Below are 12,595 nucleotides of genomic sequence, written 5' to 3' on the forward strand. Positions count from 1 at the left end.
TTGATAATACTTTTCACTCAACTGATGTTATTGAATTGCTATAAACAGTTAAATTCAAGATTATCATTAACGATAAAAAGGAAAAAGATGGATGTGCACTTTAGGCTGACAAGAACTTGAAATCAAAAAATGATAAAAGCCTTGGTGAAGTTATTGAAGCAACAGCATATCCTAAAAACACAAGATATTCTGAATACGTAATTAAATTGCGTAACGTAGATATAAAATAATAGATGAATAAAGTCAATCCGTGCAACCGTGAAATGGATGATTCAAAATTTTGAACAAATAAGAATGCCGAATATGAAACGAGAATCGATTTAGACATTAAAATTCTTTGGATTTCCAGCTAGTCAAGCCATTCCAATCAGATATTCGAAGTTAGTTCTGAACAGGAAATATCAAAAATTAAAATGTACAATCAAATAACCACTACCGTGAAATTGTTGCAGCCATAATTTTGATTTCGCCACATTTTGTGGCCTTCCTAAACTCTTTTTGAAATATTAATCGCAATGAAAACATTTTATTCTAGAAATGTATTTTATATTATAAGCACAATATGTTGTTATTTAGGTAAGTCACGGGATTTTCAAAAATATATTAAATCAGATTAAAGCTCATTGCCATTGTGTTTAGGTAATTAATCTTCAAAAAAACTGGTCGAAGAATAAACAAATAATAAGTCGATAATGCAGTTAGCACTGCTAACCATCACACTACCTAGATAGACATTGAATTATGTACAACTTACCAATTTGTGTTTTAGGTGTATCTTCGATAGAAGTAGCGACAGTTATGCCGAAAAAGGTTGAAAATATTTTGAAAAAGACTAACTTATCCGAAGTAAAGGACATTCTTAATAATTCAAGAAGGATTGTTATCGGAACTGAAGCTCTTAATAATAGGCCTTACATGGTAAGACTTGGTAATAACTATGTAAATAATGCTTAATTTTTGGAAAGTCGAAGACGGCATGATACTTCAAAAATATTCATACTGGTATAGTAACTCAGCTGTTGGATACTCATCCTCTATAAATAATAATGTACTTCCACAAGAAGCACCTCAATTAGTTCTTTCACTTTGTTTAAAATCTACAGGTATACTTGAAGCTACCAACTAACAATCCGAAATATAAAGACTATAGGCGATGGCTGTGCGGCGGGGTTATCATCCACGACGAATACATTCTCACTTCTGCCGCTTGCATTGAAGACGCTAAACATTTTTATATCGTCTCTGGAACTTTTAGGTATACTCTTATATTCATCATCATCATATCAGCCAATTGCTGTCCACTGCTGAACATAGGCTCCCAATAACTTACACCAACCATCTCGGTCTTGTGCATCTCGCATCCATTCATTTACTCCTATTTTATTCGTAATGACATTATAAACATTTTAATTACATATACTGTTATACATTATTCTAGGCATGACGAAGCTGATGATCGATACTCAAATCCTTGCATAAAAAATGGAGCGAAGAAAGCAATTTGGAAATGTATTCCTAGAAGTAAGTTTAACCTTGTATTTATTGAGATTACTGGCTTAGAGTATAAAAATAGAATTTGACCTGAAAGTGTTACTGAAACTATTTTTTCAAACACATGATCTTAAAATTAGAAAGCCTATTAATTATAAGTCGGTTTTAACAACATATTGAGGCTAATATTCATGCCTTCCTAGATTATGTATTCGACGGTCATGAGAACGACAACATTCGATGGATGAACAACGACATTGCAATTGTGAGAGTAGAAGATGAGTTTGATTTCACCCGTCGCGTGAGAGGCTGTGACTTCATTCCTAGACCAGTCTGTTATAACAATCAGAGCGCTAAGCTTGAAGAGCCAGATTCTACTGCCAGTATAGCCGGATGGGGCAGCACGTTTCGATATAATGATGTAAGTAACTAAGTGGATGGATGACTTTTAAGCCAATTTATATTTTGGAAAAAGTAAATAGAGATCAATTGGACTAAAAATGAGGAGTTTATTGGGATAACACCGCGGTAGGCGGAAAAGTGAATCTAATTTGCTTTTGTTTGCCTTTGGTTCTATGAAATCCACTCGAAACTTTTAGACAATGTCGGGACACCGTTTTCTGAAAATTAAAGAGTTCATCAATTTGGATGTTTGCATGTTTAAGTTCTCGTGGTAACGTGTTATACCAATTATACATATTCGTAATATTTTCAGAATAATAACGCAGATGCTGGGAAGCAGAATCTTCTGGAAACCAACGTTATTATCATACCGAAGCAACAGTGCAAGCAACGGTGGGGACGTCGGTACCACAACATCATAGAAAACTACATGATTTGCACGAAAGATATCGTCCCTGACCTCTCTGAAATATGTTCGGTCGGTAATAGTAACGTAACTTATACAACTCCTGAAAATGTTCCAGACTTAAAAACAAAATCTAGCAAAAATGTCTCTTAATTAACTTAACTTGGGTGCATTGTGTAAGCTATGCATTGAGTAAAAGAATTTAAAATAGTTCGATTCGGCATCACAGTATAGCTAGCTAGATTTGAATCACCTTCTTGAATGGTACTTTTGTTAACAGTAGTGATATTTTTAGGAGAAATACGTGGACTGCACTGATGTGCAGTATTCGGATTCAGAGGAAGGTGGAACGAGACGAGTACTTAACCCTAATCAGCTGGTGCTTCATTCTGCGTACCACAACGCGTCTGGTAGGAGACAGAACATAGGCAGTGGAGGGTTTTGTGAGGTAACATTACATGCAGCGGTTCTGTTTCAGTATTTAAACTGCTATTTCCTTATAAAAGCTTGTAAATTGAGCATACATGTCGGTATTGCAGTCGTAAGGAATTTCGAGAGTCTTTACAACAGTTCCTATAACGCAAAAACATGGTTTAACAACTCAAGGTTTTGTAGCTCTATTATCTCTAATATCGAAAAAGTGTTTTAGATCTCTCGCAATTGTATTATTAACCTCTTTTTCTTCTATTAACTGTCACAAATCTTCCAGAATGATCACGGTGGTCCCTTGGTGGCCGGTGAAGGCGTCAACGCTATGATCATTGGCATTATTTCAGCTTGCCTCGTTAAAGAAAACACAAATAGATGCTATGGACCTTTCTTATACACCAGCGTTTACAAGAACAGGGCCCTTATAAACTGCGCTGTATTCAAAGACGCACAGTTAGTAGACTTTATTTATCCTTTTGACTTAAGACCTTTGGGCTTAAGAAACTTAAAAATGTTCCTTCTTACAGATCTTCGTGTGACAAATTATTTAGATCTGATGTAACTCATACAGAAACAGAAATCAGCTGGGCTGATCATCCTGATGGGTAATCAATATTTTTTCTCTTATAATATATACGGTCCCTCTTTAGGAAGAGCGGCGATTAACTTTATTGCATACACAGTAAACAATTTAAATATGAGATCGCTCATCATCGTGGAAACCGAAGGTTTGACCGGATTTCATAAAAGATAACCCCACCTACTGCTTATTTTATCCCAGGAAAGAAATATAACTGCCTTTTAAGTAAATTTAAGCTCCAAAAAAGGTAAATCGGTTAGAAAAAGTTAAGCATTACTACATTTTATTTCTTACAGTCCAGCAAAGAACGAAATTACAAAGGTTGCAGAGAAAAAAGCAGAAGAAATTAAAAGACGTCAATTAGCTCTGAATGAGTCAGTAGCAACAAACTGGTCTACTACCATACATCCCAAGTTACTTGATGCAGCCCAAGAGCATAGTGGAGTAGTCGTGAGGTCCGAAGATGTAGCCAATAAAACAGCCACCACCACACCTAAAGCAAATAGTACATCTCGTTGATGTTAGTTTACAATATACATAAATAAATGATTTTAAAAGAGTTATGTTTATTTCGTATTCCTTCCTAGAAAGAGAAGAGAGAGTTCAATGGGGTAGTGAAAAAGGCGATGTAGAAGAAACTAATCAAAGAGACGGGAGGCTATGGCCTTACATTTCTACATCTGTGACGTTATAAGTAGCCAGACGCCAGATTATCTAACAACTAGTCTTTCCAATTAGCTTAATTTTATCTGGGTAACTGGGATGAGAAGGTTAAATAGATCCTACATGTATAATACTGAAGCAGTTGCATCTGGTCAGACTGGTTGATAATTTATTGTCATTGGCCTTTCCTACATAAGATCTACAATTCCAGAATGCATGCAATCAAAGTTATAAAGAGACTTGGACGATATTCTACTACGATTTTTAGCAGAAAATATTCATAGCTAGCAAATGACTTGCATTAAAGCATAACTCTATAAACAGAAGTGGTGTCCAAAGGTCATGTACAAAACCAATAACATTTGACTTACCGGATATCACTTCTACGCATAACACAAGTTTTGAATTAAAATTCTTTCTATGTTCCGTGAAATTACATTGTTTATAGAATTCTCTTAATTTCCATGTAGACGATCTTTCCGACTGTTTCTTTCTACGATGAAGTGTTTTATAACTATATTTCTTGTAGTTTTGGGTTTTATAGGTAACATTTTATTCTACTTTTCATATTTGTGTTGGTAATTAGCATTATTTAGGTTAACGCCATTTTGAAGTGTACTGTAATGACTATGACTAATGATTCTCTTGTCTTCTGACAAAGTCTTTGGTTCTTTCAAAGCTGCAGTGCGATTGCGGTGCCGCTGCGATGTGGCAAAGGTGCGATGCGGTGCGGTCGTGCTGCATCGCACGTTTTGTTTGAAAACAAAGTGAATGCTTGTGCGTCAGAACACAAACACGGCGTTAAGACCGCAGACGCACCATACCGATTAATAAAGATAATTATGATGATGACACCATGATGACGATCAAGGTTTTGATGATGAAGATCAGCGACAGTTTAATTACCATTTCAATAGTTTCAGATGTCAGAGCTATGGTAGTAACAACACACGTGCCTACAGAGCTACATTCTATATTAAATGAGACACGTAGAATTATAAACGGAGACGAGGTTACAGATAGTAGACCGTACATGGTAAGATGGGAAATAATTTCATCATTTCATTCAGATTTTCAAACTATTGCCTTTCATGTTGATATTTCAATATGTTTGTATCAGTATGATCTTGAAAGACTCGAAATTGTGTTTACCAGGTCTTCTTAAAACTACCACGTTCTAATCAAAAGCAAGGAAACTACAGGACTTGGTTATGTGGTGGCGTGATCATACATGAAGAGTATATATTAACTTCTGCTGCTTGCATTGAAGATGCGGAACATTTCTACATAGTTTCTGGAACTTACAAGTATGTTTGAAATGATATAATCACGGTTAAAAGGAATCAAATGCAGGATTTGATTTGAGCATTTTGAACAGCACAGCTAATACGATAGGGTTGCAGACCACTTTCCTACGTTACAGGGCAATGCAGCTGCTATAATGAAGGACAGCGAAAGAGTCGAAGATGCAAATTTTGATACCTTCAATAAAGCTTAAAATTACAAAATACCCTCTTCCACAAAAAAAAAAACTTCAGCTTAATCTTACAATTAAACTTAATTTCAGATACGCTGATGATGATGACAGATATAATAATCCTTGCATCAAAAATGGAGCGAAGAAAGCTATATGGAAGTGCGTTCCCAAAAGTGAGTAATAGAAAAAGACTGCTTTAGCAGAAATTAATGTTGATTCAATTGAAAGAATGAAGAAAACGAGCAGATAGTAGCCTACAGTCTTCTTTAAATATTTCAGACTATGTTTTTGATGGACACGAGAATGATAACATCAGATGGATGAACAACGATATAGCCATAGTCAAGATTGAAGATGGTTTTGACTTCACAAGAAGGATTAGAGGTTGCGACTTCATTCCCAAACCAGTTTGTTATAACAATCAGAGTCAAACTTTGGAGAATCCTGGAACTATTGTCTCTTTGGCTGGATGGGGTACGACATCTAGGTATAATGATGTAAGTAAATTAGTAAGAACATATGCTCGAATTCTACAAGGACCAAGAGTCTTAAAAGTGCTAATGCTCTCTTTTGTTTTAGTGGGTGAACAGGAGGAAAGAAAACCAACAGAACTTGTTAGAAGCTCACGTGGAAATTATACCTAAAAACCGATGCAAGCGCCGCTGGGGATCCCGTTACCACAATATTATTGACAACTACATGATCTGCACAAAAGACGTTGGACTGACTATGTCTGAAATTTGTAATGTGGGTATACTGAGTCAGTGTTCTCTTAAATATTATTTTCAGCCTTCTTCTTCAGCTATCATTACTAGGTTGCTGACATAAATATAATAATGGAGTCCACGACCGATTTCGGCCACGGCGGCTGTTCTCATTTAAGGAGATCAGCTAGCTGGGCAGGACATATTATAGTGCACGAGCATTTGCGCAGACACAGTGCAATCCCTATTCCTTCACTCTCATAACCCGATGGGACGGCAATCCAACACGACCGACGACGAATGACATAAATATCACATGCACATAAACCCTGTGCATACAGATTTTCATTTTTTTACTAATTGTAATTAACAGGAAAAATACGTAGATTGTCAAGACATAAACTATTCAGATGAAGAAGATATGAGAAGAGACACGAATAGCCAAAAGTCAGAAAAGGTTCCTACAAACTTGGTTATGCACTCTGCTTATCAAGACGATGCTGTGAAAAATGTAATGGTCAGTGGTAACTCCAGCAGAAGAAACGCAGCCTTAGCTGACGGAGGTTTTTGTGAGGTCAGTACTAAATTAATTGATCTTACTTATAATATTAATGCGAAAGCTTGTAAGAAGAAAATGCTTGACGAAAGCTAGTATCTCATAATCATTCTATAAACTGCTACTAAATTAAAAAATGTAAACAAGAGTGGAGTGAAAATTTAGTGCAGCTATCTTTTTCGCCAAGTCACTACTTTATCTGCTTTGAAGTATGTATATACACGATGAAATAATAGTAACAAATATCACCTATTCCAGAATGACCACGGCGGACCCCTCGTTTACGGTTCCGGAGTAAATTCTATCGTTATCGGCGTCATCTCTGCTTGTCTCGTCAAAGAGCGGTCAAACAAATGCTACGGACCCTTCCTCTATACCAGTATATTCAAGAACCGGCAATTCATATCTTGTGCCATCTATAAAGACGTTGAGTATGTAGCATACCTCAGTACCTACACTGTTTTCAATGTAAGCCAAAACTTAATCTTAATTTGTTTGCAGACCTAAGTGCCGAAGACAATTCAGATCGGGCGTGACGCATGTAGAAAAAGTGTTTTCATGGGTGAATCATCCCGATGGGTAATTATTTTTATTTCTTCAAATTCCCTTAGGATCGTATATATGCTGCTGTTTCTTTATGAGACATTCCAAATTCAAAATATAAAATAGATTTATTTTCTAGGCCTGCGAAGAACGAGCTACCTAAAGAAAAGCTGGCTGAACTGCAGGCATTACAAGCTGCAGAAGCAGAGGCTGATGCCGAAGTTAACGCGGCTGTTGCTAAAGAGGTTCCTGCAGCCAACAACCAACCAGTTGTCAGAGCCCACGATGCACCAACAACAAAGAAATCAGACAAAGTCTTTGCAGGAAGCGGCTTCATTCTCCGGTCAGGGAACGAAACGATCACGGAATTGCCGATAAATATTAAAATAAATAACATCACAATTTAAATTTTACATTATGTTAATGATTATGAATAAAATACATTTTTAAATGGAGTTGTTGTTGATCATTGTTATGCTACAGAATTATGATAGCGTAAGGAACTTTAAGAAAGTCGTCGTCTTATCGAGTGAGCTGCCAGCCCTATTGTCAGAGCTTGTATAACTCATACAACTTTGAAGTCATAAAAGCTAAAACTATCTCAGTAAATAAGACGAAGATCAATGTATGTAGGTATACCTACTGAAATGTTAAAAAATCTTCATCCATCATTCAGTACATTAGGAACTTGGAAATATTTAATTATTGATTTTAATATCACAATTGAATACTTAATAGAATAAAATACTAGAATTTTGGACTCATCAACATCATCATTATCATGATTTTTGAACTAGTTTATTATAATTGGGACGGATCTATGATAATGCATTAATGAGCACAAAAGCCGTATAGGTACAGTCTTCGGGCAATTTTCAATTACAATAAATAACAACAGTCATAAAATAAGATTTATTCAATAAGCGTGCACAACAATTTCCGTTGTTCCATCAATTAACTTTACAAAATTAATTGCATTGTATGTAACATAATACGTTTTCCGGAAAACAAATAATTACGTTCTTCGAAGCGTTACTTTTGGGAGATTGACCACAAAATTAATATCTACAAACTCATATTGAATTTGAACAAATAAATTTTTCGATCCTTCTGGGATCGGTCCGTGAGTCAAAATGACGAATCATATATTGCTTCTGGCGACATTTATATTTCTATTAGGTAAGTTTCTTTTATATATTTCATCTTACAATGATCTTTATCACTGATTTTATCGGGAATTTACTATTTGACTAAAACATTTCGTTTTACAGGTCCTGTACTTTCAAATTCAACGAAGAAAGAAAAAAAAGATGACCCTGTAAAGCCACATCATTCAAAACACCATTCAAAATCTGGTAATTCGTCAGCTGATGAAGTTGAAGAAATAGCGGACGAAGGTTGGAACTATGAGAATACCACTACGGTTGATGCTAGAAGAATTCTCTTCAGCAAAAGAACAGAAAAGGGGAAAAGACCTTATATGGTAAGTATGAATTAGCAGTTCTAAGCTTAATATGTTTTTGCTTGGTTCAAATATTCCTCAAACCACTTTTTTTTTGAAAACATTTAAATAAGGCATCAACATTATCATCATCGTTGCATTTGCCACATGGCTCATTTGATAGATGACGTGGCAGTGCTCGTATGCGTGAGTACAACATTCATTTATTTTTGTGGCTGAATGGACCAATAGCTGCACGGCATTTATGATAAGTAGGTAGTTGTACATTTATGATATTGATGACATCAACATACCGACATTCTGCCACGTAGAACATCCAACTCTTACATGATTCAAACACATACCTACTGAATGGCAATCATTTTATAATTAAAGTCGTTAAGTTTGACATTTTACTGCGGCTTATGCAATATTCCTAGCCAAGAATATTTATTTTAGACCTTTCAACATTTGGTCATTTGAATTCGAAACCTGACTACCGTTTAGCAAGTTTTGAGACTGAACTGCTAAATTATTGTATGTTGAACCACATAAATACTATCTTTTATTGTCAACGCAAATAAAATTACATTTAGTACTTTTGCGCTCATGGCCGAGACTGAGGCACACCTGGATGTTATTGTATTGTACAGCTCTCAAGAAAACACTAAATACACATTACCGTGCTTCATCGCCGATATGCGACAGACGCAAACCGTTGTCGCATCAACCAACCGTCATGAACGGCCACGTGGCAATGAAACCTTAACTAAAAGTGACGTCACATATCCCACCCAGGTATATCTCCAACTGACAAAAGAGTCTGCCAAAGCCCACAAGTACCGCGGCTGGTTATGCGGAGGTGTCATCGTGGATCCCTACTACGTACTGACATCAGCTGCCTGCGTTGAAGATGCTGATCGTTTCTACATCGTCTCTGGCACCACCAAATTCGTTGACAGCTTCGATTATAAGAACGACGAGTGCGTTTGCAAGCATCGGCGTAAAGTTGTCTGGAAATGTATCCCTAAAAGTAAGTTTTTTAGTTTCACGAGCTAAGGACACACTTAAAAAAAAAACACTGGCGTAGTTTTAATTGTCCCTCAGCGTTTAAAATTTTAAACATTGTTGATGATTGGCCATTTTTTTAACGTCTAAATTTTATCGCATCATCTTGTCTTCATGTGTCATCTTCTTGAATGTTTTTTATTTTTTAAATGGCGTTCTAAAATGCTACTTTCTTTCCCAGACTACAAATTCGACTTCCAAGACAGCATCAAGTGGTCCTCCAACGATATCGCTATAGTGAAAGTAGATAAAGCCTTCAAGTTCGGTGTTCAGGAGAAGGGTTGCGAGTTCGGCACTGATCTCATTATGTATAACAACATCAGTAGGGAAATGGAGAAACCTGGTACTAAAGGCTGGATCGCTGGATGGGGTAGCGGTAATAATTTCAGAGAGGTAAGATTTTTAGCAACTGTCTTATATGATCTTATAGATTTCTCTATTCGTTAGAAACTTTTCAAAGTCCATAGGTAGTAAGTACCTATTGTATAGAACGTCCAAATCTACAAATCGTTAGTTGATTGTTGTAACTAATTTTTGGTTTACGACCCCTTGACTGATTAAAATGAAATTGTATCATCCAAGGGCGTATATCGTCGTCAAAAAGAAACTGGAACAGCGCACATTCCCAAAAACAGCAAATGCCTGCAAGAAGCCAAAGTATGCGTTATGGACAACGAGCAGTGCGCCAAGAAATGGGCTCAGAGGTTCAGGGAGATTATCACTCAATACATGATCTGCACCAAAGATGTGATGAAGAGGCTTAGCGAAGTGTGTGACGTGAGTATCGAAAACAACTTTCTACTAATAATAAATGTCCTATATGTAATCATACTAAACGTTCTGAAAAAATATGCAACTAAAACGAAATCTGAGGAATGTGTAATTAGGATTTGTTCTAACCATTTGTAGAAAAGATACGCCAACTGCACTGATGTGGAGTCAAGACGTCAAACTGATGTTGAAGTTCCGACCAAAACTATCAACGTGGACTTGGGAAGACATTTGAGAGACCCTGATGACTACACAGCAAGGAGATCGTCGATGCAAGGAGGATTTTGTGAGGTAAATATTATATTTTTAACAGCCCAAGTTAAATTGAAGAATGTTACTTGCGAGATAACGGTAGATAAAAAAGTATGGAAGGAGAAAACATGCTGCGCCGACCCGAAATAAAATCGGGGTAAAGGCAGGAGGATGCTCATGAAATTAAATTCAGAAAATCTGTAGATTTTTGCTTTTTCAATTCAGGAACTTATTGGTACTTGGTAGCGTAAAATAATGCCACTTTTAATTTCAGAACGACCACGGTGGTCCTTTGATCGTAAGATATCAAGGCAAAGAGCGAGTAATTGGAGTTATATCAGCTTGTAAGATTGACCCTAAGAGTCACAGTTGTCACGGACCCTTCTTGTACACTTCAATCTACAGAAATCGTCAATTTATATCCTGTGCTATTCATAAGGACGTTGAGTAAGTTCTTAGAAGTATTCTTAAGTAGTTTTTTGCCTTGTCTGTGTTCCCTCTTTGTAGCAAAAACACCTAGGAAGAGGGTGAAGGGTGAGCGTTTTGGGGCTGTCTTTTGTTTTGACGTTCAAAGTGCTGATTTATCAGCCTAATTTAAATTAACGTCTTTAAGTTTGATGAGCCCACTATAACACTATAATCTTTCCATTTTTTTTTCGAAATTTTTGCAGTATTAGCTACAAAACTTATTTTTTATGTATAGGGAGAATTGCAGAAGGGTGTTCCGATCTGGCATCACGCATGAAGAATGGTCGGTGAGCTGGGATAATGCGGAGTAAGTATAATTTTCTACCGATTTTCTTTTCTTTTGATTCAATGTGCTAAACTAACTTTATATTGCAGTGACGATGATGATGACGGTATGGGAGACAATAGGTAATCTATCAAGGGACTTTTTTTTTGTTATTTTTCTTCGGAACATGGAATATGTAGTATAATTTTATAATGACTTTTTCAGAGACGAGAAACCAGCTGGAGGGTCTGAATAATATTTTTGTTTCTTTTTTTTATATGAAAGTTTATGGTAACTGCGAAGTTGTGCTTATTTAATTTTAGTTAATATTAATGGATTTATTCTTGGTTGCAGTGACGAGAAGTCTTCAGATGAAAGGTGAGATCAGTTTTTATAAAATTAAGTTTATTTTATTACGATTGCTATTGGGGAGGTATTAAGTTTACATAATTTTTATATTTTCAGTGGCTCAAAAGAAGTTTTGAGACAACTCAGGTAACAAACTTAATAGATTTTAGTAATAAAATTTTAAAGGCATTTTTTACTGAAAATATATAATGTTCTGTATAAATTGTTACAGCGACGACAAAAAGAAGACAGAAAAGAAAAAAGAAAAAGCTTCCAAGGAAAAAGAAGAAGCTGAGTCCGGTTCAGAGGCCGAAGAAGAGAAAGCAACAACAGAAAAACCGAAGAAAGAGGAGAAAAAACACGATTCAGAAAAAGCAGAGAAACACAAGAAGAAGTCTAAATCTAAGAAACACAAGCCCAAGTCGGAAGATAAGCCTGAAGCTAAGTCTAAAGAAGCAAGCAGTCCTAAAGCTAAGTCTAAAGAATCTTCAGAAGAGATCCAAGTGAGAGGTCAGGTGAAAGACCCTGCGACCTACGAGTCCAGTCATGACGATAATGTAAATGATCCAGATAATGAATAGATTTTGGATCAATAAATCATAATGTAATTTAAGGGGTGTTTTACTTTTCAGATTCTCCACAGAGTTATGCAAATCTTGACTTAGTAGATTCAGGGATAGGACACAAAAAACACTAGTTTTTAGGAGGTGTTTTATTTTTTATTCTCTGAA

At 36.1% G+C, this 12,595-nt stretch overlaps 3 protein-coding genes across 4 annotated transcripts; all 3 read left to right on the top strand.

The window, feature by feature from the left end:
* Positions 1 to 341: 341 nt before the first annotated feature.
* LOC110377128 (uncharacterized) lies at positions 342 to 3,861 on the top strand. Its single transcript, XM_021335830.3, has 10 exons — positions 342 to 576; positions 770 to 918; positions 1,104 to 1,255; positions 1,439 to 1,521; positions 1,695 to 1,912; positions 2,207 to 2,371; positions 2,595 to 2,747; positions 3,009 to 3,181; positions 3,256 to 3,333; positions 3,605 to 3,861. The coding sequence occupies exons 1-10, from the start codon at positions 516 to 518 to the stop codon at positions 3,825 to 3,827; spliced, it is 1,455 nt and encodes a 484-aa protein (XP_021191505.2). The 5' UTR covers positions 342 to 515; the 3' UTR covers positions 3,828 to 3,861.
* Positions 3,862 to 4,348: 487 nt separating this feature from the next.
* LOC110377130 (uncharacterized) lies at positions 4,349 to 7,700 on the top strand. Of its 2 annotated transcripts, none has more exons than XM_021335833.3 (10): positions 4,349 to 4,515; positions 4,895 to 5,007; positions 5,127 to 5,278; positions 5,539 to 5,621; positions 5,728 to 5,945; positions 6,028 to 6,195; positions 6,526 to 6,726; positions 6,967 to 7,139; positions 7,210 to 7,287; positions 7,391 to 7,700. In XM_021335833.3, the coding sequence occupies exons 1-10, from the start codon at positions 4,470 to 4,472 to the stop codon at positions 7,656 to 7,658; spliced, it is 1,500 nt and encodes a 499-aa protein (XP_021191508.3). In that variant the 5' UTR covers positions 4,349 to 4,469; the 3' UTR covers positions 7,659 to 7,700. The 2 variants fall into 2 exon arrangements, with proteins under 2 accessions (XP_021191508.3, XP_021191507.3); XM_021335832.3 differs by having other exon boundaries at positions 4,350 to 4,515; positions 4,889 to 5,007.
* A 553-nt stretch (positions 7,701 to 8,253) lies between these two features.
* On the top strand, positions 8,254 to 12,477 carry LOC110377127 (uncharacterized). The gene is made up of 13 exons (XM_064040067.1): positions 8,254 to 8,430; positions 8,523 to 8,734; positions 9,491 to 9,725; positions 9,942 to 10,153; positions 10,343 to 10,537; positions 10,670 to 10,822; positions 11,058 to 11,230; positions 11,487 to 11,558; positions 11,627 to 11,659; positions 11,742 to 11,762; positions 11,871 to 11,894; positions 11,982 to 12,011; positions 12,097 to 12,477. Exons 1-13 carry the CDS (start codon positions 8,385 to 8,387, stop codon positions 12,443 to 12,445), a joined length of 1,755 nt encoding a protein of 584 aa, XP_063896137.1. The 5' UTR covers positions 8,254 to 8,384; the 3' UTR covers positions 12,446 to 12,477.
* Positions 12,478 to 12,595: the final 118 nt, after the last annotated feature.

Source organism: Helicoverpa armigera, chromosome 21, assembly GCF_030705265.1.
Source record: "Helicoverpa armigera isolate CAAS_96S chromosome 21, ASM3070526v1, whole genome shotgun sequence".
Classification (NCBI taxonomy): Eukaryota; Metazoa; Arthropoda; class Insecta; order Lepidoptera; family Noctuidae; genus Helicoverpa; species Helicoverpa armigera.